Source organism: Ammodytes marinus (genome assembly GCF_949987685.1).
Source record: "Ammodytes marinus genome assembly, chromosome: 21".
Lineage (NCBI taxonomy): Eukaryota > Metazoa > Chordata > Actinopteri > Uranoscopiformes > Ammodytidae > Ammodytes > Ammodytes marinus.
The window spans coordinates 12,707,108-12,732,178 of NC_137225.1; the positions used below are offsets into that span (position 1 = coordinate 12,707,108).

A 25,071-nucleotide genomic window follows, 5' to 3' on the forward strand; every position below is an offset into this window, starting at 1 on the left:
TCGACTATTTTGTAATCGTCAACATTGGCATATTTGTTTATACCAAAATGTCCTGCAGACAGAGAGAAAAGGGGTCTGCATGAAGTTGCGTGGTGAATGATCCTCCCGAACATAGACGATATATGTGTCTCCAAACGTCTTGACGTGTCACCGGGGACAGTGAGGGAAGTTTCTGAAATGGCTGTAGTTTCAAACATGTATTAGCCAAGGTGTGGAGTACTTTTTTTCGTCAGAAACCATGTCCCTGCTGAAGTGTGTGTGCGGGTCAACATGCAGTGGAGAAAAATTCTCACTGGCCTCGCCTTTGCCTTCGTTTTCGTTGTTTCTTATTTCACGAATAAGGTGAGTGAAACCGGAATAATAGGCTTCTAAGTTCTAAGACGAGGAGGTTTGGCGTTACTGCATGTTATGTCTCAGATGAGTTTAAAAATAAAATAAATAAATACTTGGCTTTGTGACTTTTATCCAGAGATAACATGTATAGCCAATTATTTGATTTACAAGTGACAGCAACGTTCCATCGCAGTTCTTGCTTATTTACCCGTGTAGAGAACGTGACTTATTCCTTTGAAATGTGCGGAAAATTACTATGTAACCATCAAGCCTTAGATAACACCATTTAACAACCTTTTCGAATCGCTGTTACTGATCAGGCGTGGACGTGACCCATCGGAGCAGCAGCATCAACAACACCCCAGCTCTTATTTTGGTAGATAACATCTGCAAACAGGAAATGCGTAGGCTACCAAAAAGTTGTAAAACTGCCATACATTTAGATGGGAAGTATGCCGAATAAAGAGTAAATCCCACCAGTTATTTTACTATTCTGAGAGGTGTGTTATAACAGAAAGTACAATTTAATTTAGTAAGTGAGTAATTGAATTGGCAGAATTATGAAAGGGGTTTGGTTTGGAAGGATTAAGTGGTCGAGCATCACCTGGTGTTATTAAAGTGGTAATTGTTAAAGTTACCACGGTTGTTCGCTTATATTAGGCCCACCTTAAGTCTATTTTTTCTCTCCTTTTTTACAGTTTGTCCTGTCAGTGTTAAAGTTCACCTATCCAACCTTATTTCAAGGGTGAGTAACTGAAGGTAAATCATTTATGTGACATCTCTTCATGCTTTATCCTTTCTTGATCATTATTATAGGGTGTGAGTGCAGACTCTTGATAAATAATGTAAACTGACTCATCACTTTGAAAAAATTCTTAAAAGGTCAAAGGTTATTCTTAAGAGAGAGTTAGTTCATAAATCTTCAAAATGTGAGTTAAAAAAAATAAATTATTCAAATATTCTTGAATAATGTCACCTATACTAGGCCTACAGATGACCTCTTATGTTCCCCCCTAGAATTAAGTGAAACTATTTTTACAACCTTGTGTTCACTAACATGACACATGTGCACATTTGCAGATGGCAGACATTTATCGGGGCTGTCCTGCTTCTGCTCTCGGGGAGGCTGGGATGGGTGGAAATGAGCCGCATCACCAGGTACTTTTGACGCACCAATGTAGAATCCGCTCTCGACTGTTTTTTCTCTGGCTTGCCAATGAGCAGTTGTATTATTGAGAGCTTTGGTTGATGTGTTTTTAAATGTTGCGTTACAGGTCGGCAGCTCTCTCCTGGCTCCCAGGCTCCCTGCTGTTTGTAGGCAACATATATGCTGGTTCCAGGGCCTTATCACGCATAGTAAGTTATACAAACTATCTTTTTAATCACACAATCTGTTTAAAAAAATATATAATGCGATCCTTGCCTTTCTTTATGTTTAAAATCTTTGCTTTTTCCTTTTCTTCGTTCAGGACATCCCTTTCTTCTTCACTCTGCAGAATTCCTCTCACGTTGTCAGTTACATAATCTCAAAGGTGATCGACAGAGAGGTGAGTGGAGTAGCCGCACACTGAGATACATCCCGCCCTGTAAAACCTGCTCTGATCTATCTTTTCTTCAACAGAAGGTGCATCGGCTGACATTTGTCAGGTTGGTCTGAATACTACATATACTACGCTACAATTCAGTTCTCCTGGGAGAAACTCGCATTATTACTCTGCAAAATAACAGACACACTGACTCTTTGGGACCTGAAACATTTACAAAAATGTACAGATGTAATGAACGTAGCCTATCAAGCTCTGAATCAGCAATAAACAGTAAACGAATAAGAGCTCAATTACATTAGAAAATACAAAGAACTATAGGTGAAAGATTCCCTTTACCATGACTACTTCTTAAAATGTGCTTCTTCTTTTAGCATATGCCTCATGCTGCTCTCAGCCATCAACCTCCCCCTCTACGATCCTCAGGTAGTAATTCATGACCATGGATGTATTGTTACCATGCTTTACTTACTGAGAGGGAAGAATACAAAGTGTTTTGGGCTCATTTCATTTGTCCAATCTGATCGGTTTACATGCTTGCCTGTCCTGCAGTTTGACTACAGTGGTTACCTGTGGGCTGTCGGCCATCTGTTCTGTGTTGGTAAGTCGAAGAACATAAGCACATGCTACACTGTTAACTGTAAAAGCTTAGGAGTTACATTAAGAGAACAACAGTGGGCCCATGTTAGAGCATTGGGGCACACCACGGGTAATTGAAAGAAACATAATCAGCAGAGTTTGAAGGTGAGAGGTGAGAACTAGACCGATACAATCCAGATTAGAAGTATGAGTGGAGTCAGAGGTTCAATCAGAGTAATCACTCAGGTTTGACTCTGAAAAGTGTAGATTTACTAGCCTGGTCCAACCAGACCATCGTACTTCATTTAATTTGTACAGAAGGTCTGTTGAAGTTTAAAACTATTGGATCTGCCCAGTGCCACTCTGGATTAGCCAACCAATCACATCACGTTTGGTCAGACGTATGTCATTTCATTTAACTTTTATTTATCCTCGAGAGACCAATTGAGGGGTGACCCTCATTTACAATGACGTCGAGATATGAGCCGGCTTCTGACAGTGCGTTTCAGTTGTACAGGGAAATAGGAAATTTCCGACTTCACTATATTGTAGTCTATGGATCTACTGGTACCTGGCAACGGTAACTTGCTAGAGCCTAAGGTTTAGTTATTTGGATGAGAAAGGTTGTAGGCGTCCATACTTTCCCGAGCAGATGCACTGGAACACAGACAGGTCGGAACTCGGAACTACCAAGTTGGAAATTTCCGAGTTCCGAGTATAAAGGAACGCAGCATTCAACTGAAACTGGAGCGCGACTTCGACGTCATCGTTCTCAGCCACTCACTCTGATCGCTGATTGGATAACCAAAAATTTGGACGAGCAGATTCCATGAACACACCCCACCCCCAGACTGACTACTGAAGTGAAATGAAAATTGAGCGGAAGTAGGTAGGCGGGCGGAGCCAGGCTATAGATTTACTAGAACATGTTCTAGATTTTTTTAAATTTTGTTTACGGGTTGAAAGTATTGTGAGAGCACGCATTAGACGTTTTGATGGAAAATGTTGGATTTTTCAGGTGCATACAGGGTGTTTCAAGTTCACTACAAACCCAGTAATTTGAGGTAAGTCTAAGCATGATACAGTGTTGATAGAAAGTGTGCCATACTGGTGCTTCTCTTCTAGCAGATAGAAATACTGTACATTCTAACTGAACTATCAGTGACCTGGAAATACGTTGTGTGATGTTTTCATTGCAGTGACCTCGAACAACAGTGCATCAACTATTTGTTCAGGTAAAATGATTGTATGCGATACATAATAAGCACGAGTAACTTTAATTTAAGGAGAAAGTCCCAATAGAAATGTAGGCCTACAAAATGTCTTGTTACATCCTACGCAGTGCTGCGTCAGCAATCAACAGCAGTGACTCATTTCAGCTTTTCCTTTCTTTACTTAACAGTGTTCTGCTGCTGGCCATTGCTGCTCACCCAACCGGTACGAATGAGTGTGTGCAGATGTTTCTAACATTGAGTAACTCCTAAGCTGATAGAAGTCTCTCAACCTGATGTTTATTTTGTTTTACGGGAAAAACGTTTCTCTTTTTGTGTTCTGAGTGCGTTATACAGTAGATATTGATCTGCTGTTATGTAATCGTGTCATCATCCTCTCTACAGGTGACCTCATGGGTGCCTTGGAGTTCCCCTCCCTTCAGTCCCACACATTTCACTGTGGCTGCTGTGCAAGGTGAAAGCTCCCAGTCCAAACACACCTAATGTCTTTTTTTTTAACCACTGTATAGAGCACATGAGCTAACTAAATACTTTTCATCATTAAGAGCAAAGGCTCAAAATATCCGCATAATTATTGTGAGAAGCAGCACTTATATGGAAAACATTAAAGTGTACTAGAAATATAACATGCTTTAGGTGTTACACACTTATAATGTATTCTACAAAGTACAGTACTCTCAGCCATTAGTTCAAATTCAATTCAATGTTTGTCCATTTTCAGCCTGATAACCCGCTTCACAGCTAATTATATCTCATTCCACAGTGCACTGCTGGGGTTCTTGTTGCTTTTGGCCACAGTGAAACTAAAAAGTGGATTTTCCCTTGAGCAATTTGGGGTTTGGATTTTTCTGTCGAAGGTGATTTTTTGTAAACTTTATCATGTTTTCAAATGTATGCTTCATATTGTTTCATCACAATTAACCCATCAAAAAGACAGTGGACTTTAATTAGTAAAATTGATTATTTGATATTAGAAATTAGAAAATGTGAATTTACTCCCCTTTCCTTCTAGGTAGCTGCCATGTCTCTCTCCCCATTTATTTTCTACATGGAGATCAATGCTCAATCTCTTATGTGGTAAGAACCTCACCTGCCTATTTGAGGTTGCGAAAATAATTGATAAATGCTTTTGAATTGTCATCAGTTCTATGAATTCGCCCTTTTCATTTACACTAAAAATTGATGGCTCACGCTCCTCTCTTCTGTTTGGTTACAGTGTGGTCCTCAGTCATGTTGGAGAGGCCCTGTTGCTGTACTCTGAGAGAGAATCTCAGTTGTGATGTTAGAATTTGTTGCACTCTAGATTAATCCTCAACTCACTCCAGATTAACCCTCAATTTGCACTGCCGAAAGAGATTCCTTTTCTAAAAAATCTATTATATTTTAGTACATTATTCTTATTGTTATTTCTCATCTATGCACTGATGATATGACCAAATAAAATTATTCTTTGTGTACATTTTGTGCTCTCGGGCCATTCAGCATAAACAAGACTTGGGTAATACATCTTTCCATAGAGATTTATTTATCCAAACATATCCCAAACATAAACACTTTCCTCAAAACAAACAGTTTGTATATATATACAGAAACACGCAGAAATTATACACTTAAAACTGAAAAATACGAGTACAACATCCTCAATTGGTCTAGTGTGTGAAACAAGCTTCATTGCACACCCCCTGTTATATTAACACAGTAACAAGCCTGTGTATAATAAAGTGTCATTGGTTTTCTATGAATGGGCCAGTTCAAACTTCTTCTATAGAGACAAATACCCTTTCAGCGTTCCTGTTATTTTGACTTTGGGGAGAACAAAGCGTTGAATGGTTGTCTTCTTTTAGTACGTTCCTTTGGAGTGTTCTCTTCCCTGACATAACCTGGAAAGACAATTATATCAGAGTTCATGACATCTAGTCATACTTCTCATGCATTTCATGTCAGTGTGGGATGCTCTAACAGTTAAGCCCCTGTGAAAACATTTATAGATCGTCAAATTAGGTTAATATGTTCAGCTAGGGATTAAACAACATGGTTAAATAGCTGCTTTAACGTAAGTAAAAGTGGTTACCTCTGTCAATGCATGTTTGAGTCGACGGGAATCCAACTTCCCAGAAGTTTTCAGGAGTGCAGGGAGGAACATAGAGAAAGCGATGCCTGGAGCACGCAGACAACTTCTTCTGTCTCTCCTCCTCTGGCAGATTGGCGTAATACTGTTGGAAATTAACATATTTCACTTGGGATCAGTACTTTTACATGCAACGGTTACTCAGCTGTAGGATCAAAATACTTACCACTTCACATTCCTTGCAGGTGGTCCCCTTCAGTCTACGTCTCTCGTCCTTCTTGCGGATAACGGCGATGTGTGGAAATGTCGGGCGTCTTATCAAACAGAGAAAATTGAGATTGTGAGAACTCAAAAACAACAATTCAATCGATGTAAATAGTTCTACTTGGGTCAACCCGTTACACACACTTGTTAAAGTAACGGCCTCTGCACACATCCTGCGTCTACCTCTGGAGCGCGTCGCCTTACCTTACTGCTGCGTCTCTCGGACTTTTCTCGGACACACATGGAACGTCTCAGCAGCTGTTGCTGCTGCAGCGCTGCTTCTAAAAGCCCTATCTTTCTACATAGAGTTTTCATAGATAATTCCCATTAAAAATGAAGTTCTTTTGTGTCATTTATGATGCATATGATTTATATTGAGTCTGGACAGTAATCCGTGCGCCCCATTGCCTTTTCTTGTTGGAAGTTTTATTTTGAGAGGGACACACCAGGAAATGGTGAAACTACAGCGAAAGCTGCCGATATGATGTCAATATGACTCTCAGCAGAGTATTTCTCTATCAGTTAAAGCAGAGAGACCTGAGAGAGACGTGCGGCTCTCAGAAAAAAATAGGCGAGCATCCTGAGGTAAAGGGGAGCATCGCTGCTAACGTGCCTCCGACGCGCATCAGCAGTGCGTCTGAGGTTGGATGTGTGCCCGCTCTAGGTTGATTACACGGTCAGTGACAAAAAGTCACACGCAGACGCGAGGTAGACGCGCAGTAGAGGTAGGGTGTGTGTGGAGGTCGTAATACAGCAGGCATTTTATTTTTCCGTCAGAGAGTGGTGATGGCCGAGACTGACTAAGTGCTTCTTACCCAGCTCTGTCTGCTCTTCTACGGCTCAGAGTGTCATCATGAGCATCTTGTTCTGATTTAAAACAAAGACGAGAATAAGAAAAAATGTAAGAACTGACGTCAAATATCAAACACATACTGAATAATGACAAACAGTTTCTGTGAATTTGAAAGCCTACCACCATCTTCCTCTTCATCATCATCTTCATCACATGGCTGGCTGTGGCACATGTGTGGACTGTTGAAAGACTTGTATTCCCCGTGAGCTGATGTTTCAAACATCATGTCCAAACTGTCATTTGCCTTCTGGCCGAGTCCTTGAGAAGCAGAAGAATTAAATTGTCATTTTTATCTCGGCACATTTGACATATTTTATTTAGAAAAACTGCTGCGGATAAGACCCTTTGTATGATGCTAATAAAAATAAATAAATCAGGAAGCAACTCTTCTAAAAGTTGTAGTTTGGCATTCACCTGACACGTTGACCCTCTTGTCCTGGACGTGTTCTCCCTGATGCTGGAGTAAGCTGTGACTGATAAAGGTGCAGTCGGTATCTGCCAGTTCTCCAGGACACAGATCTTCTTTTAGCTGAAGGATAAACATACAGATAAACAGCCTAACGTCACAGACTAATCCAACATATACTGTATATCCAGATTCAGCGACAAGATATCACTTCTTATGTCTTCTTGTGTACATTCAAAGATATTCAAAATAACAACCAGGTAGACATTTGCTAAATGATACTACATGTGTAAAAAATTGATAAATTTGGGACTGAAATTTAACAAAAAAATAATAATCTTGATTTAAAGTGGCTACGAGGAGCTTTCAGTTTTTGTTGATTCTAGCAGCAACTTTGGACAAAAGGTGATATTGTTTTTACGACACTAGAGCCCAAGCATGTGCCGGCGATGCGTGCATAGGAAGCGAGTGAAAGGGAGACCGCAGGATGATCCAATGTATTTATATGTGACTGTGTCAGATTAATAATGGTAATATGACGATGGTAAAGCAAGGTAAACTCTGATTTAGTACCATTGGGGAAACACATGGTTGATTTTCAGGTCTGCCTGCAGTAAATACTTTTGAGTTCCTGAGAGATCGGACACCAGCAAGGCATTAATAATAACGATATAAAAATAGAGTTGTTTTTCGCTGATGGTGTCGTTGGCTGTTACAGGTCATTCATGATCATCAGAGGAAGAATTAGCCTGTTTCATAAACATTTAAAAGTTCCCAGTAGGAGGTTTAACTTTAAAATGTTTTTGAAAATCATAATGCATTTCAGTTCAGCAGGATACATAAAACAAAGCACAGGAACCTAGCGACTTTACCTCATCTCCTCTCCGCTCACTCTCGTACATGGACAGCTCCAGCGCCGGGTCAATGCTCCACATGGGCTCCACTTTGCATTTTCTGTCAGCTGGGGATAGTTAGCAGGGCCACATTGAATTCAACTCACAATTATAAACACTTTCAAATAGGAGTCCTTTAAATTATGTCAAACACAACCACGCTCGTCGGCAACAGGCCAAAAAAACTCACTTTCTTCTCCATTCCCGTGTCGATGTGAGGCACTCAGGTCCTGCAGTGGGGTTCGTCTCTTCCTGACAGCGTCCATGTTTGGTTCAGCTCTGACACTCGGCTTTTTGAAAGCAGGACTACAGGGGTCACTTGGCCTTTGCATGGAAGTCCCATTCTGTGCCAACTGAACCTGTAGAAAGGTCCAAAGGAATCACATGACATTCTAAAACTATAATGCTTTCTTGTAGTGTTATACACAAGGGAAGTGTCTTGGGGGGAAAAATATTGTTGGAAAAAATATGTCAGGAGAGATTTCATCTGAAAATAGTGCCGCAATACCCAAAACACAAACTTGAACAAGCCTTGTGTGACATTTATCGAACCTTGCTCCCCGACGGCTGCCTACTGAAGCTTTGATTGTTTAAAGGTGCAGCGGTGCGTTTGATCCGCTCAGGTTGTTTGTGTTCACCCTGGCCTTCCTGGATCCCTTGTTTGTCATCCTCCTGCACCTCCGGCTCACTGTCCTCCTTCTTCCTCTTTGCTTTGTTAATGGAGCTGTCGTCTGGAAGGCGACTGACACGTGAGAGAAGTGATGGGGACCTTTCTGTGGTGGAGTCTGGACTAGAGATCAGCGTGGAGGCAGGGGAGGAGCTGTAAGGCCTAAGGGCAGGGGAACAAGTGTGGTTGTAATAGAAATAAATAAAAAAAAAGAAAGAACACAGACTGAAGTAGTGAGGGCTAGTGGGATGCGTCTGCCAGTGTTTTTTTTTTGACGAGCTAAAGATTGCACAAAAACAGCCTTCAATCTATAACATACAGGTGCATCTAAAAATGTGAATATCTTGGAAATGTATTTTTTTCTATCATTTAATTCAAGAACTTAAACGGAGATATCTTCTAGAATCATTGAACAAAGAAGTGAAAAATGTAAAAAAAAAAAAAAAAAGTCTCAAAATATTTCAATATTACATAAGATCTATAAAAAAAGGGACATTCTAGTATATAGAGATACTGGATTTGGGATTCCATTAGCTGTAAGTGGTAATCATCAGCATCAGTTGCCATCCTTACTTTAAACGGGCATTCAACTTCCAGGGAAGTTCCTGCTGGTGTGCAACTTTCGCAGGTTTCTTAGAAAAAGATAAAAGAAAAATTACTACAGACCGAGTCTAAACATTTTAAATTACTTTAAATGCGTGTGCGAAGATAGAATTACTGTGTTCATACAGCAAATTTACTGTGAAATATATAGCAATAGATGTGAAGGATGAGTAACATTTTCAGGATTTGTTTGTACATGCTTATAATGCTGAAGGTGAATAAGGGTTCCAACACAATGCTATTAGACTGGATCTGCCGTGAAAAGCCCAGAAATCGCACAAATACTTATTGTACAGTATATGTGATGCCTGAACACCAGGATGAAGGACACCTACCATGTGAGGCTTGCTAAAAAGAAGTTCAAGGCCGCAGGTTTCTGCTACCGCTTCTTCCAGATTTAAATTCACATCATCTGAAACGACAAACGCGCAGCTGTCATTACACCTTTATATCAAATATCCTAATCACAATCAGCTACTGAAAATAGTTCATCTCTTTTAAAAATATAATGACCAGAAATGATAAACAATCAATAATAATGATGTCTACCATGCTTTATTACAAATGAAAGCAAAAGGATTACTTTGTAAAATGCAGTTTTTCTTGTACTTTTAACTGTCCATTCATTAGCGGTCTGAATAGATAGTTTGCCATGTCCCACAACAGAATGTAATCTGAGGCTATTGGGTGAATATACAGCAACACACACCATGTGAATCAGGCTGATATGATGGGTGTGTTTGTGAAGATAAAATGTTTCAAAGTGCTCATCTAGGGTTTCTATGAACAGAAATGTTCCAATGAAAGGATATAGAGATATGGTTTCAATGTCGTGCTGTGTTAGAAACGAGAAGTGAGTCTTCCTGTTTTTACATTCTTTCATTCTAAAATAATGTTAAGATGTCATACGATGAGGTCATACTTGAGATTTGGGATGCGTCCAATTCACATGTGTTTGGTACGAGCACTTCTGCGCGTCCACGATTATGTGCGGCCTCGACAGGCTCCTCTTTCACTGCTATGACAAAAGAGACACCACATGTTAGAAGACTTGTTTCCCTTCAGACAGGTGACTCAGATAACAGGAATGGGCGTTCAAAGCCTGAAAGTCACTTTAAAATCAGACAGACCGTTGAAGAGTGAGTTGTTAGCCTGCGGTAGAGGCATCTCTGCATAGCGAACGTGCTGGATTTTGTCAACGTTCCTACGCTTCTTCAGTTTGTTTGCCAAGGGCAGCGAGCTCGTCAGAATTGGCGAGTCCGGGATGAAGCCTTCTTCCTGCTCGTGGGGTGGGGTCTGCTGAGCCTGTGAGCTGATATAAACACAGCACCTGCAATGCTTAACTGGGAACTGAAAACTTCACTGTAAATGTGTATTCCTCCACAGAACAGCACAGCTTCCAAACTCAATACATTTGGAACCATGAACCCTTGTCCTCCTATTGAGAAAGCAGAAGTGAAACGTCGATGGCCGTTGAGATTGAAGCCAATGTTTGTAGGTGTTTCTTACACTATATTTGCAGATGAAAAGTAGAAAATTCCATGTAGTTCAATTATATTAGATGCCAGTCTAGGTACAGCATTAAGGTGTATTCTGGCATCATCTAGTGGTGAGAATCTAGATTGCAATGCTCCCATGCTAACACCTCCTGTTTTGAGAATTAACAGAAGCTACATATTTAGTTATTTACTTTATAGTAAATCTTGGAAAAGGTGCATTTCCGGTGGCAAAAACTACATATAAAAACATGTAAGGCTGTTAAGTTTGTCCCTTTTGTGCTACAGTAGAAACATGGCCGTGCAACAAAGCTATAAAAGGCTCATTCTAAGATAATAATATATAATATATTATATACAAATTACAACATACTCATATTATCATTATATTCCATTTCTACCAAGTCTGTCCTGAAAAATATCAATTCCCTTTACACACTGCACATTTAATTTGTTATATGTCAAACAGAACATATTGACACATTTGAACATAACAAAGATCTTACCGAGTCATCTTTAATATTTGCAGTTCAGTGTGTAGTTTTCTGTTTTCATCCTGGAGACTGTTTATTTCATCCTCTGGGGAACAAATGATGCACAGTAGTGTTTCACACATGCTGCCTAACAATTAATATTATGTGCTTTGACATACCAGTAGCCATAGTCAACATAAACCCATAGTATACAGTAGTATATAAGATGACTTTTTAAATGATTTCTGTTATATATGCATTATATTCTATTACATTACTCAGCAGCACATTAAACCACAGTTTCTAAAGACACATTTACCATCTTAATTGTTTGCTGCAGTTCACATCTTACACTCAAAGTGCTTAAAACAGCTGGCCTAAGTGTAAAAACAGCAACATGAATTGTCTTTTTTTAAGAGGGGGTTGAGCAGCAGTAAGTCACCCGTCTATAATAAGATTAGAGTGAACTCACTCAGTTTAGCGATGAGGTTTAACTTCTGTTCCTGGTTGTTCTTCAGTTTGTCCTCTAAGACGGCAAGTCGATCACACTCTCCTGCATGCAGCCTGGACAACAGCAGACACAACACGGTTGTTGGACATTGCAACACGTTGTTTCAAAATAAAGTTCCAAACCTCTTGTGGAGGACGTTACCTTTCCTCCAGGAGACCAATGGTGTCCTGCAGGGTTTTGTTTTGCTCCTTCAGCTGGTGCTGGCGATTGTAATACATCTCAAGTCTCTGAGCATCTCTGTAGAAAATACAAACAATGACAAGGCTATAGATTCAAACAAGCACACACAATTTTTTCTACAGCCATATTATATTTGAAAAAAGGTTGTAATGCAGTATACTCACAAACAGCGCTCCTTTTTTAACTTGCTCACTTTTGCCTCCAGTTCTAAAACAGCAACACATGTATTGTGTATGGGTGAAGCACAAAGCAAAATAAGATTGTATTTTAGTTTCTACATACAGCACACATAATCATGGGTCCATTACCTTGAAGTGCATTCTTGTGGCAATCTCTGAGCTGCTTCCATAAATCCTCAAAGAGGTCAGCTGGTGTGTGTGTCCCACTGCTAAGGCTGGAGCCACTCATCCTCCTCTCACTGCTAGAACACAGCCAGTCCTCCTTCCACCTGCCAACACTACCAGAGGGAAATAAGAAAAAGATTTAGCACATCATTCTGTATTAATCTAAAATTCAATACACTCACCTGTTGGTCCAATGTAAAATACGAACGACTGTTTGTGTCTCTCATATGGGCTATGTTAGACCTATTTAAGCACAACTACAATCAAGGATCTAACAGCTTAAGGCAAGTCAGATTTTAATAATAGGCTAATGTGCCAATTAAGTGTTACAACGTAGCCATGTTTGAATATTTCTGACTTTGGAAAGGTTAATTTATGGCCGTTTTATTAAATTAATTAATTCAGTGACATTTTACGAATTTTAAAGAATCTGTATGAACTCTAACAGTCTTATGTAGCCAGAGAAAATAGAGTGCTCAGTCATAGCTAACTCGCTACAGTTCATCCTGGACACTCACTATTGATATGATTTGAAGCTGAAAACACGTTCACATTATCGTTACGTGTACCAAAGTTGAATAGGCTACAAGGCTACAACCTAATTCAACGACCATCCATAAAGTTGTGTTAACTTAAGCTTACTCGTATAACAGGTTAACCCCTTTTCCTCATTGTAAACAAAGTAACAGTGACAAACGCTAACGTCACATAACGTTAAATTAGCCTACACCACAATGAAGGTGGCCGCCTTTCAACATCAAAGATACTTACACCAACGAGTCCGAGTAGACGTACAGCTTTATAAGAGACTAACTGTTAGCCTAATATTAATGTAGTAAAACATATCCTGTGTTGATAAAGACAGCAAAATCCAACTTCGCGCGCCGAATTGCATGCTGGGACGCTTTCTTCTTTGTCGAATATGGAATCTTCGACGCCCTCTCCTGTTCAAACCTTTTATTACAACTAATACTAGGCTACTACTACTAGGCTACTTCTGCTACTAATAGGCCTAATACTTATAATAATACAAAGAGAAAAAATACGTTAATATACAGAATTTATTGCTGATAGAGTCGTTGATTTTTCTTAATTTGTTTTTCACATATAAACCAAAGTAGGCCTAACAGCTGAGCTAGCCTACTACAACAAAGGATCACAGCACAAAACAATTTCCTTGACTGCCATAGCTGTCATAAAGAATAGCCGTCAATGCTGTCAATGCTTTACAAGTTAGTTGATCATATCGTCTGTCTATTTTAAGAAACTGCTTATCTTGTATGGTAGTAAAGCTCATAACTATCTAGCTATAAAACTGTCCATGTGTATTTCAGGGGCTAAGAAGTAAATTACACAAGAGGAAACAATGATTATTCCTATATTCGTTTTATTTTTGGTTTTAAGAATACAAAACAAGAACCAAAATCACAAAAATAACATTTACAAAACTGATTATTTAACTGAGGTGACTGAGGCAACATAAAAAAGCATGTCTGAAACAAGGATATTGGTGGGTTAGCCTGGAACCTTGAGGTAAAACAGCAAGCAATGTAAGAAGGTCAGATATCTTAACACACCGTTTGTAACTAGTGCCTTGCTTCAGTAGTGCTATTCACAAATCAAGCTTAACGATATGTTTTCCTAACATGTCCACAGTTAGCAGTGACTTTATAATGTAGTGCTTCAGACCTACCTAAGGACAAATTGATTACTGTGTAATATAGGTCGAATATTCTAGGCATGTCACACTATATGGCAACAGTTTTAACGCTTTCTATTTGAATCCTTATTGAGATGCACATATACACTCACACATGTTCACTCTCTTAACTCTTAAATGGGTGCAAATGATCTCCAACAACTTCCCTCTCTACTCGTTCCCTACCAGGAATACTTCCGGCTAAAATAAGTGAATATTTTTTTTAAACATTAATACCACCCTCAAGCAGTAAACAAAAAGCCGCTTTACACTTTTGGAAAAAAGTGAATACTCTTTTTCTAAAAAGTTGACAAGACAAATGAAACATTTAGAATGATGAGGAGCTGGAATGGGCTGCCGGTCAGAGGCAGAAACTCAGAGTCCCATATTTTTCCTAAAATACAAAAATGGTAAGACGAAATGCATACACTGCATCACCGAGAGAAATAATAAAAACCTAGCATCACCTACCAAAACACATAGCGGTGAAATACGTAGTTTGTTCTGCACTTGGTTGTGCAGGTATGTTTTTGTGTGAACAAACATTTCTCGTCTTTTCTTCTTTCACATGTAAGACATAGTCACTGGTGATTCAGCATAGCAGATTATTACTTTTTTTTTTTTTTTTTTTCTCCCTTTGGATGTGTGCCTTTTGTTGATTTTGCATCTGTCACTGCAGGTAGATTGAGCTAGCATTACTTCATATATCTATATATAAACACACATGCATTCAACATCATATGTGTTCCCCCAAATTAAAACAAAAATAACTATTCCAAACTCCCTTTTCACCACTTAAATGTTGAAGCTATAAAAACCCGCATGACAGTCCACAACAAAAAAGTTTTGCATGGAGGCTTTTGCTGTTCGACGTGAGATATGCAGCAGGTTGTAGAGGTGCTGGCGCTGGGGTGTGACATGGAATGCAGCCTTATTCCATTGAGAGGGATCATGGGGATGGGCCTATTATGCACCCCCCCTCCTATTCCAAATGGGCCTCTTTCTATGTAGTTGGGTTTTTAGATTCACATTATGCTGGAAGAAGAGTAACTGGTTGCGGACGCTGGCCGGGCAGGTCTTCACCGAGAGCAAAAAACACTGGAGTGTGAATGCATTTCCACCATCATCTGTCCTGCAGAAAGAAATACAAACTTTAAAAATATGTATTTAAGTAAAGCCAGACCGTAATAAAGAAAAAAGGGTGACAAACCACATTAATGGTAGGTTTAATCCCATATGGGACTTGTATATGGCCTGAAAATAGGAAAACTTGACACTCACGCTTCCCTCTCTTCACCACTGTGAGGGCACATAGCTGTAACTGGGTGTGCCAGGGGGCCGGTATGTGGGCATGGTGACTTGGTGAGGAGCAGCTGGTGATGGTGATGTCAACAGAGTCCCTGAGAAGCAAAGTGACCACAGAGTGAACACCGGGTGTGCGAGTATTATACAATGCAGGATTTTCAGTCGTACACCAATAAATAGGGCCCCACATTTTATGATCTTAAAAGCCAAACTTGGCAGATCTTGCTGTGTTTTTTTTCCAGTAGCTACTCTATATGAAATAGTTCCAAAGTAAGTTGTTAACCTGCAAGGAAAAAAACGATAAATAAGAAAAGTAGAAATGGATGCTAACCGGCTGACATGGCCATGGTGGTGCCGGCTACCATCCCCATGGCGACACCGTTGTGGCGCTGATGTTGCATTTGCGGGGCATACATGGCTGCGGGCATCCCATTTGGCTGCACCACTGTTGTGTGGTGGATAACATGAGGCGGTGCAGCATACATCGGCTGTGTGTAATAAGCGCCTTGTTGTTGTTGCTGCTGTTGCTGCTGCTGCTGCTGCTGCTGCTGTTGCTGTTGTAGTAATAATGCCTGAATCACAAAAGAACAACAAAAACAAACAAAACAACATTAAACTTGGCAGATCTCCATGGGGATACTGGGTCACAATACAAGGTAAATGAGAAGATCGTTTAAAATGGGCCACATCAATAAATAAACTGTTCAATCTGGATAATGCATTAATACCAGACCCACATCCTTCAACAACACTGACCTGTGCATAGGGGTTCTGTTGGTGGTAGGTGCCCCTGACTTGGTACATAGCAGCCTGGTAGGGGTTGGGTGAGGAGGAGTATGGTGGCACAGTCCCCGTATTGGGAGAGCAGGACATTTTGAAAGGAGTTCCTGGAGCATAACCTGGGAGGGAGGAAGACACTTTGTTAGTTATTGCTGCTGATTATCAAAATGTACAGTCACTGTCAGGTAGTCAGTGGGCAAATACACATCTCAAGGACTGATACTTTCAAATACAACTTTTTTTTTCTACTACTACTTCATAAAATCCCTATTAGCCAATTAGTGTACTTCTCATATTCAATTCACCGTTTGTGTGTGTATGTTTTTCTTTATTTTTAAATCGCAGACAAGTTCTCAGCACTTCATGCTTACCACCGGCGAAGGCTGCGTTTGCCCCTGCGTAGACATTGGGATTGTAAGCTTGAGCGGTTGCTGCATAGCCAACAGGGAATCCAGCTAGAGAAACCAAAAATAGAACGACAATTAGTTCAATACATTTTTACCTTTCTTGACTGCAGGATATTTTCTTCACAACTGGGAGGCCATTTGCCTGAACCATAATACTTCATCTTACCCGGGTATCCTATCCCCTTAGTGTTGGTAAAGGGAACCCCTGCTGGCCCAGGGCTGTAAACTGGATTCATGATGATAATCTATTCACAGGTGCTGGGATGAAAGAAAAATAGACAATGTGAATTTCAGAGCATTTTGAATTCAGTGCATAGATTCATGAGCCATTTTCCACCAACCATCCTTTTATACAGTATCATCTGCTGTGCCTGGAGTTGCTGGAAAACCTTTTACATTTCCATAAGAAGTACCAGAAAGCTTTACGGTCCAGGGGAAATAATGCATTATGGAAGGCAGCACTCACAATTGTAGTCATTACAATGGTTAAAAAAGGTACCAAAACGTAGTATTAAGAATTATAATGCAATCATTACTGCCGTTACGAGAACATTGAGGTCTGTGAATGGCCCATATAAGATGACCTAGCTGGGGCACAGTGATATTGACTTTTTTTCCCCTTCCATCTTCTGCGTGATGTCCACACATGCTCATACCTGAAATCATGTTGTGGGGGCAGGTGTCGTGTTTTACATAATGTGCATACTCTTACATGGTGCAGTACAAGTAGTAGTATAACTGTGGGATTTGGGAATGAGTTAAAATATCCCTCTTCTGTGTACTTGGTACTACCATCCATTATTAAAACATATTTCTGTTTTTGTGTAATATCAGTTCATTTTCACTGTAATGCCTCATTCTGTAAATCTACAATCCAGGCCAATAGATTCACTCTACACCTTACAACCACCATGCATTTTTAAGCTCTTGTGCTTTATTAATTAATTCATGTTTCTTATGCATCTGGGTTTCATTTCCACGGTCAGAGGAAAAATCGACTCCTGCTCGACAATGATGTTCTCAAATAAAAAAAAATACGTGTACAACTGTCTATGTGCTGCCCTCTAGCGGTTGAACAAATATAATTCTGTTACATCACATTTGCTTATTCAAGGGAAAATATGGTAGGCTACAATACAGTGGATTGAAAAGCACTTATTTTTCTCAAAATTCACTTGATATGGGACGAAGCCAAAACATGAGCGAGGGAAAATATTGACAATTTATGCAGAGAACTACGCACATACATCTATTTTGTAGTTTGATTTTTTTAGGAAACCAAAAGGGGCATAGGCCTACTATCACTTGTCATTAGGCTAAATCTGTATCACCCCATCTTCAACATGAAAATACATCCAAAACAGCGAGCAGTAAGCTAATAATTCAACGATGTTGTGGATTTTTTTTTTGCATAATCATTCTCTATAAAAACATAGCCTAGCCTACAAAGCAACCTACTGCTTGTTTTTTCCTTTACATTTTAACAAAGTGCGGCTCTGTAGTTTGCTCGCAAGCTTGTTTCCCGTCGGCCTATATAATAACAAGGTGTCATGTATTGGTATTTTCCTATAAAGATGACGTTAGCCATGCTGCCTGTCTGCCAAAAAAAGATGGCAACCTTTAAGTGGAAGCATTTTTGAAAGGTGAACGCAGAGGGGCTTTGTTATCGTTAGCCCGCTTAGCTCGCGCGCCTCAATAGCTGCACATCCAGCCGTTAGCCACGGGTGACTGTCCATTTTGCAGCTCGAGCCCTCGGTAAACACACTGACCTGCTCATCACCTGTGTGACCGCACGGTACCGCCGGGACTGTCCCCGGACAGCGGCCAGATGGGGGCAGTTTGTCAACAGGCCGCGAAAGCAGCACGGGAGGCAGACACGCAGCTGGACAGACAGACAGCTGTGCACCGCACTGACGCCTGTCCCAACGCCACGGACAACACACATTCTTATCTCTTTGCCCAGGTAATGACCAACAAAAACTTACCGTTTACTCTTTGTGTCGTCCGTTAGTGTCCTCCTCTGGTCTGCTGCTGTACAATGATATTAAGCTAGCTGGTGTTTTGCTGCCAGATGCTTTGCTGCTGAACTCTTTTGAGCACTCCGCGTCACTTCCGTGTAGTGTCACGTGGTCTGCACTACTATGGGTGTGCAAAAATAAACTATCACCACATTGCTTCATCAGGAAGTAAATTGTCTTCTTGTAGTGCGTGTTTTTTTCCTTATAGGCTTACAACTTAGCATTATAAAAATATCTCTTAATTTATTCAAGCACAATCTGTAAAACGATTATGAATCTAATTAAAATGACGTCACAGGTTAGATAAAATGTAGGCTATTCAATAGTAATCAACCGTATTGTCATTTGGTAGCCTATATTTCCTTTATGATGTATTTTCATATTGATTTGCCACACAGTCGCTACACTTTGACATTGCAACAGTAGCCTTTAACGTCTATTATCTCCACACTGCAACACTGTAGCAATTCTCTGTGAGCTCATTACTATGTCTGCGGTCCTTGCAGGTTATAAAATATATCTTACTTCGGGAAGGAATTCCCCTTATCTGACCACCTAACCAAGCTTCATTTAGCCTATTCTATTACACTTCAAGTAACCGACACGTTTATTGAAACACATTAATTCCCATGTTTGCTTTGGCAGCATTACAGTGAGTGTAGGCTCTTTGCTCTTCAAGGACCTTGACGCATCGTCTCCATTCAGCCATTGAACTGGGAAGAGTAGGCTCCGTACTGTTGTGATTTTAGTGCGACCTATAAGTGATTAGACGGGTAAAATGTTGCTATTTGGCTTATATTAGGACGCATTTTTCGGTGTGAGGGTGAAACTGTTGGGTCTGCTGGTGTCGTCGGTAAAGAGCAGCAGGACATAGCCTAATGTCTGGAGCGGCCGGTGGTGGTGGTGGTGGAGGAGGCTCCTCCTGTATGGGCGCAGCAGCAGCGGCGGCGGCGGCCAGTTGCAGCTCCTCCGGCGGCTCTCCCTACGCTGCCGCCGCCGCAGGAGGCGCGGGGATTGCCGGGAGGCTGCCAGCCCGGGTCCTGGAGCATGTCCTCTCCTACCTGGAGGAGCTGTCCGACCTGATGAGTTGCTCGCTGGTGTGCTGGCACTGGAACAATATTCTCGCGGATGAAAACAGCGAGGTGTGGCGCAGCCTCTGCAACCGGTCTCTGAGCGAGGAGTCTCTGCGGTCTGACATACTGTGCAACCTGCCCACCTATAAGGGGAAAGTAGGTTTAAAATAACTACACCATTGTTCTCTCGGGTTGGGAGGATCCACCGTGATTGACTTCAAATTCCATTAAGAATTCAAATCTGCCTGTTTAATTGCGTAACTTGACTGAAAATGTGTTCTTTACAATTGTATGCTAGGAGACCAAGGTGATTCAAGCCCAGTCTTCAAAACAGTTCAAAGCATGCAGTTTACAAAATAAGTGTTTTTGTTTGTTCACAACATGTATCAAATTGGCAGGTTCTCCACGAAGGTGTAGGTGATATGCTTTATCAGGATAAACCAGGTATGTTTTGTTGTCATTAGACCACAAAACCTTTTTGAGGGACCAGCTGAACTGGGTGTACCATATGCAAAAAAATATTAGGCCCATTGAAAGTGGAACCTGTTTTCAGATCAGTCTCTGAATGACCATCTGTATTGTGGTGTTATTTAATAAAAACATTCTTGCTTTCCTATAGGATCCTATTACTTCCTCAAGGAACCTTGAATAATCCCTATAGATCCCAGTCCACTTGAGAATGCAGGAATCATTGTTGCAGCCATAATTATTTACTTGTGAAACCCCTTGCAGAAGCTTTGAGCTCCAAAGTCATGCCCATGTTGCAAATAGTCAATGCTAGCATCTACTGTATGTATAGAAGGATATGTTTCCCAAACTAACACACTGAGAGAGCTTTCTTTTTAATTGTAGAACTTACAAAATAGGATATGCAATTTTAGCATTTTTACACCATTATGTGAGAAATAAGTGGGATACCATAACGTTTTGAAGTAAGGTTTTACATTTGAACAGAATTTCACAACAATTGGCCTACAATGTGATTTTTCAGACCCATGTATGTTCACTATAACTGTTGTCGATGTCCTATCCTGTTCTACAGCTCAAGTCCTATCAACATGCTCTGAGCTCCCACGACTGCTCCCGCAACGTTTACGTGAAGAAGAACGGCTTCACACTGCACCGCAACCCCATTGCCCAGAGCACGGATGGAGCGCGTGGCAAGATCGGCTTTTCGGAAGGGCGGCACGCCTGGGAGATCTGGTGGGAGGGCCCCCTCGGCACGGTGGCAGTGATAGGCCTGGCTACCAAGCGAGCGTCCCTACAGTGCCAGGGCTACGTGGCTCTGCTGGGCAGCGATGACCAGAGCTGGGGCTGGAACCTGGTCGACAACAACCTACTTCACAATGGCGAGGTCAACGGAAACTTCCCACAGTGTAACAATGCACCGAAATATCAGGTATAGGAGCTGCAGCCAAAATCAATATGCTATTTGCAACTGATTTAAGAAAAAGTCCAACAAATGTGTAGAAATGTGTGGTAGGCATGGGTCGGTATGATATTTTTATGGTATGAGTACTGTAAGTAAAATATCTAACAATGGTACCACAGAAAATAAGAGATTTTTATAAAATTTTTCGACCTGCAGTATAGCTTGAAACCGAATTCGGGCCAATGCCTATGAATGAAAGTGACTGCAACACTTTTGGGTCTGCTGTTTTCTATGAAAAAAATTACTTATCTATTTTTTTCATCCAGCATGGTGTTATTGTGTTCTTTGTCCACAGATTGGGGAGAGAATACGAGTGATTCTAGACATGGACGACAAGACATTAGCCTTCGAGAGAGGTTTTGAGTTTCTCGGAGTAGCGTTTCGTGGACTGCCCAAAGCCTGCCTGTTCCCTGCGGTCTCTGCAGTATACGGCAACACTGAAGTCACCATGGTGTACCTGGGAAAACCTCTGGACGGCTAGAAGAAGCAGGGCAAACCTGTGCCACAATTCAAACCGACAGGCCCATGGCGAGTCGGGGATTTTTTTCAGTCAGCAGACTGTCGACCCGGCTTGTTGCACCAAATTCAAAAGGTTTTCGGAGTCTGAGCAGTCACGTCTCTTCCAGGCATAAGAACTCTATTCACAAACACAAAGAGAGCTCTTGACATTTCTTCCAAGCTCGACACGAAGAGTCAGTTATTGGACTAGATAAACAGTGAAAAGGAGTGTGTGGCTGTGGGGACTGTCATAAACATGTTTCTGTATCAATGTGGAAGAGTCCGCTTTTGCTGCAGTTTTATAGAAAGGGGGAGGGGGGTCATTATTTAATTCCATGCGGTTCAGGCCGACAATGCTGAACATTTACTTGAGATTTCACGTCTTGCTTGAATGAGGCCAAAACTATTGTAAACGTGGCAAATACTTTAAGAATTCATTTTCACAAGTCTAACAGTTGTTGTCGATAGCTATCTGTTGTATGAGTTAATGGAAACAGCTCATTGTGGATTATTGCAGTTGAACCACAAACAATGAATGGAGTAAAATGGATGTATATGCCAAATCAATGTGATATTTTGACAAACCCAGAGGACATGCGGACCAACGGTCATGCATGTGCATGAATTCCAACGTATATGGATTATAACATCTACCATTTTAAAATACCTATCCACTCCAGTGATGGTGGAAACTATACCTGTATCATGTTTATGTGTGTCCTTTTTAATGTGCTACTGTAGTATTACACACTATTTATTTCATGGTTTTATCTATGGTACTATGGATACTGTATGGTTATAAGGCCTGAAAATAAAGTCTACGATAATGCCACTTAGAACAAATATGGTTTCATGTTTGTCTTTATGTGTGCACTACATAGCTGTCCGATTACACTACATGTGCCCAGCCCTTGTGACAAGAATTATGTAAAAACAGTAGTCTTTAATTGTACTAAAGCTGAAAACAATTGCTATTCTTCTTAGCTCATGGAAGATTTAGCTTTTTGAGAAATAAATAAAAGTTCATGGTTTTCACAAGACAAAAATATAACATGCATGTGTTGCTGCAGTAGCTATTTATAGGTTTTTGGTCTGTGTATAAAGATAAGAATACAAAATACACATGAACTAATAAACAAGATGGACAATGCATATACCTAATGCAGTTTAAATTTGGTGCTGAATAACTTAGGCAGTTCATGGTGTTCCCCCTCCAGAGTGACGATGCATATCAGGTCAAGGCTCAACTTCGAACTGCACATGTCCAATATGTGTGGATCCGCTATAATGAAAGGTTATTTGTGACGCACTATTTCAGAGAATGGAGAGATAAAAAAAGCTACACATTAAATGTTTACTTCACCGACAAAAATGATTATCAAGAAATGTAAACCTGACTTATTGTCTTGTATACATAAGTGATTGCATGTTTTTGTACGGAAGCCCTGAACGGACCTAGAATCATTTGTTTTCCGCTATTTTTCCGTGGTAAGTTAATTTGCGTCACTTTGCCGAGATAGCGGGATCATTTTTTCTTTATCTTGAGATAAAGAACCTTTGTTTTCCCAAGATGAGGGGATAACTTACTCATCATGACAAAACAAAAACTGTTTTTTACCATGATAATGGGATAATTCATTTTGGTTAGATTATGGTTTTGTTAATTAAAGTTGCTACAAGTAGCTTTCAGTTTCTGTTGATTCTAACGGCACCTTTGGACAAAAGCTGTTGTGTTTTTACAACTTGAGAACGTGCCAAAGAAAAGGCATTCATAATGACTATGAAAATAGCGTTGTTTTTGCTGATGGTCTTGTGTACTGTTACAGATTTATGATCATCATAGGAAATATGACACTAGTTCATAAACATTTCAAAAGAGGTTTGATGACTTGAACACTCTTGTGTACGGATAAGCCTATTTCTGCATTTCATTTGTGTTTTATTATGGAGGCCCTAACTGCTGTTGTAAATTAACAAAACATATAAGTAGTGATAACATATAAGTTATGTTGAGATAACCGAAAGAATATCCCTTTACCTTGGAAAAACACCTCCAATTAATTAGAAAACAGACAAAATAAAATGTATTATTATGTGTGTATAGGGCTGCCGTACATTTTGGCTGCATTAATCCTGGGTCATGTCAATGCATTGTGTGGGCCTGTTTTAGGCCTACCGTAGATCCATTTTAACCACTCAAGCAGTGTGGCAAAATTGTTTAGGTACTCCATTGGTCCACCACTGAAATAGGTCAACAAACACAATTCAATTTTGTACACACATTTATGTTCACATAGCACCACCATGAGGTCAAACGCTATGCCAACGGTAAACAGGGTAAACACACCCATAGAATGCATGTTAGCATGCTAATAGCATTAAGCTCCAAGCATCACTATGCCAATGGCCCAATTTCAGCTGCAGCTGAATTGTATGTTAGCCACAACGGTTTGCTATTTGTCCTTTTTGTGTAGAGTAACCAAGACTAACTCACAAATGGCCAGACACAATTGACTAACACTCAATTGAACTAGCAACTATGTGTTATAGTAATAGTTTTGACGATCACCATTTTAATAGGCTAATTGAGTTTCAGACGAGTAGTAGCCCAAAATGACAACATTTGTTTGAGCAAAATAAAGGCTAATAGCATTATACCAATAGCACAATAAATGTATCAGCATTTGCAAAGATATATCCCTCAGCAACAGCTGAAATACAGCACCAGGCTAATTACTTGTAAGGACCACAAAGTGTGGCCCTTAAGATAACTAAAAGCATCACCTTTGATTGTTTCCTCAAAAACTGGACATTTGAGGCATCACATACTAGCATATAATAACATTGTAATGCAAACATTGAGGTTTTTAACAACACATTCAGCTCAGCTAAACTTAAAATAATGTTATAATAATTATAGTTAAGAATAATATGTTTGGCTCGAACCCCGGATTTATAAAGGTATAAGGCTACTGGTAGTATATAGTATATTAAGCTGTTTTACTTTAACACAGCATGTGTGTTCTGGGAAAAAAAATTCCACACAAGAGAGACAACCTCCCTTTTTCAGCACACAGTACGAAAAGGTATAGCGGATCATGAGGAGCTATTCACGGATTTTATATGTGATTTTGACATCAAGCGTTCTCCAGAATTGCTGACCCAACCTTTAATATCAGACTTTAGGGAGCTTTTATACTCTATACTGTTCCAAATTCACATGATCAAATTCCAGATGAGATATTGATGTGCACATGATGCATCTGCTTATCTTGCACCCTCTTGATGTTATGATGTATAGGTTGTTTTGTTTCTAAATATGATTATAAAGAGTCCATTATAACTTCCAGTTCTCCAATTTTAAAAATTCATCTCAGAACCCAGAGGAATGGAATGATTTGGCTTTAAGGCAC

At 40.2% G+C, this 25,071-nt stretch overlaps 4 protein-coding genes across 4 annotated transcripts; 2 read left to right on the forward strand and 2 right to left on the reverse strand.

Annotated features, from left to right (window-relative positions):
• The first annotated feature begins 156 nt into the window (after positions 1-156).
• Positions 157-5,078, forward strand: tmem241 (transmembrane protein 241). Its single transcript, XM_080050673.1, has 15 exons — positions 157-342; positions 1,032-1,078; positions 1,414-1,491; positions 1,608-1,689; positions 1,803-1,880; positions 1,955-1,980; positions 2,252-2,303; positions 2,430-2,478; positions 3,475-3,520; positions 3,656-3,691; positions 3,859-3,893; positions 4,073-4,142; positions 4,452-4,545; positions 4,701-4,765; positions 4,905-5,078. The coding sequence occupies exons 1-15, from the start codon at positions 271-273 to the stop codon at positions 4,966-4,968; spliced, it is 894 nt and encodes a 297-aa protein (XP_079906799.1). The 5' UTR covers positions 157-270; the 3' UTR covers positions 4,969-5,078.
• Positions 5,079-5,252: 174 nt separating this feature from the next.
• Positions 5,253-12,538, reverse strand: rbbp8 (retinoblastoma binding protein 8). Its single transcript, XM_080050676.1, has 18 exons — positions 12,411-12,538; positions 12,267-12,309; positions 12,064-12,159; positions 11,884-11,975; positions 11,445-11,517; positions 10,573-10,754; positions 10,365-10,460; positions 9,778-9,854; positions 9,413-9,471; positions 8,725-9,001; positions 8,363-8,531; positions 8,152-8,240; positions 7,288-7,402; positions 6,994-7,131; positions 6,836-6,887; positions 5,983-6,070; positions 5,760-5,901; positions 5,253-5,568 (listed from the first exon to the last, which is right to left on the reverse strand). The coding sequence occupies exons 1-18, from the start codon at positions 12,508-12,510 to the stop codon at positions 5,483-5,485; spliced, it is 1,974 nt and encodes a 657-aa protein (XP_079906802.1). The 5' UTR covers positions 12,511-12,538; the 3' UTR covers positions 5,253-5,482.
• Positions 12,539-13,816: 1,278 nt separating this feature from the next.
• On the reverse strand, positions 13,817-18,752 carry fam168b (family with sequence similarity 168 member B). Its single transcript, XM_080050518.1, has 7 exons — positions 18,623-18,752; positions 16,804-16,895; positions 16,602-16,685; positions 16,207-16,349; positions 15,782-16,022; positions 15,427-15,545; positions 13,817-15,277 (listed from the first exon to the last, which is right to left on the reverse strand). Exons 2-6 carry the CDS (start codon positions 16,871-16,873, stop codon positions 15,439-15,441), a joined length of 645 nt encoding a protein of 214 aa, XP_079906644.1. The 5' UTR covers positions 16,874-16,895; positions 18,623-18,752; the 3' UTR covers positions 13,817-15,277; positions 15,427-15,438.
• Positions 18,753-19,383: 631 nt separating this feature from the next.
• Positions 19,384-22,459, forward strand: fbxo45 (F-box protein 45). Its single transcript, XM_080050517.1, has 3 exons — positions 19,384-19,884; positions 20,771-21,127; positions 21,456-22,459. The coding sequence occupies exons 1-3, from the start codon at positions 19,534-19,536 to the stop codon at positions 21,639-21,641; spliced, it is 894 nt and encodes a 297-aa protein (XP_079906643.1). The 5' UTR covers positions 19,384-19,533; the 3' UTR covers positions 21,642-22,459.
• Positions 22,460-25,071: the final 2,612 nt, after the last annotated feature.

Bases quoted from the DNA above. Each gene is read 5' to 3' on its own strand.
- tmem241 (XM_080050673.1), top strand. From the start codon at position 271: ATGCAGTGGAGAAAAATTCTCACTGGCCTCGCCTTTGCCTTCGTTTTC. The intron at 2,304-2,429 runs GTAGTAATTCAT...CCTGTCCTGCAG, and splicing joins TCCCCCTCTACGATCCTCAG to TTTGACTACAGTGGTTACCT. The intron at 4,143-4,451 runs GTGAAAGCTCCC...CTCATTCCACAG, and splicing joins CACTGTGGCTGCTGTGCAAG to TGCACTGCTGGGGTTCTTGT.
- rbbp8 (XM_080050676.1), bottom strand. From the start codon at position 12,510: ATGAGTGGCTCCAGCCTTAGCAGTGGGACACACACACCAGCTGACCTC. The intron at 10,755-11,444 runs GTAAGATCTTTG...TGTTTATATCAG, and splicing joins CAAATATTAAAGATGACTCG to CTCACAGGCTCAGCAGACCC. The intron at 9,855-10,364 runs GTATGACCTCAT...TTGTCGTTTCAG, and splicing joins GGACGCATCCCAAATCTCAA to ATGATGTGAATTTAAATCTG.
- fam168b (XM_080050518.1), bottom strand. From the start codon at position 16,873: ATGAATCCAGTTTACAGCCCTGGGCCAGCAGGGGTTCCCTTTACCAAC. The intron at 16,023-16,206 runs GTCAGTGTTGTT...TTTGTGATTCAG, and splicing joins AACAGAACCCCTATGCACAG to GCATTATTACTACAACAGCA. The intron at 15,546-15,781 runs GTTAGCATCCAT...TTTGCTTCTCAG, and splicing joins CACCATGGCCATGTCAGCCG to GGACTCTGTTGACATCACCA.
- fbxo45 (XM_080050517.1), top strand. From the start codon at position 19,534: ATGTCTGGAGCGGCCGGTGGTGGTGGTGGTGGAGGAGGCTCCTCCTGT. The intron at 19,885-20,770 runs GTAGGTTTAAAA...CCTGTTCTACAG, and splicing joins TGCCCACCTATAAGGGGAAA to CTCAAGTCCTATCAACATGC. The intron at 21,128-21,455 runs GTATAGGAGCTG...CTTTGTCCACAG, and splicing joins ACAATGCACCGAAATATCAG to ATTGGGGAGAGAATACGAGT.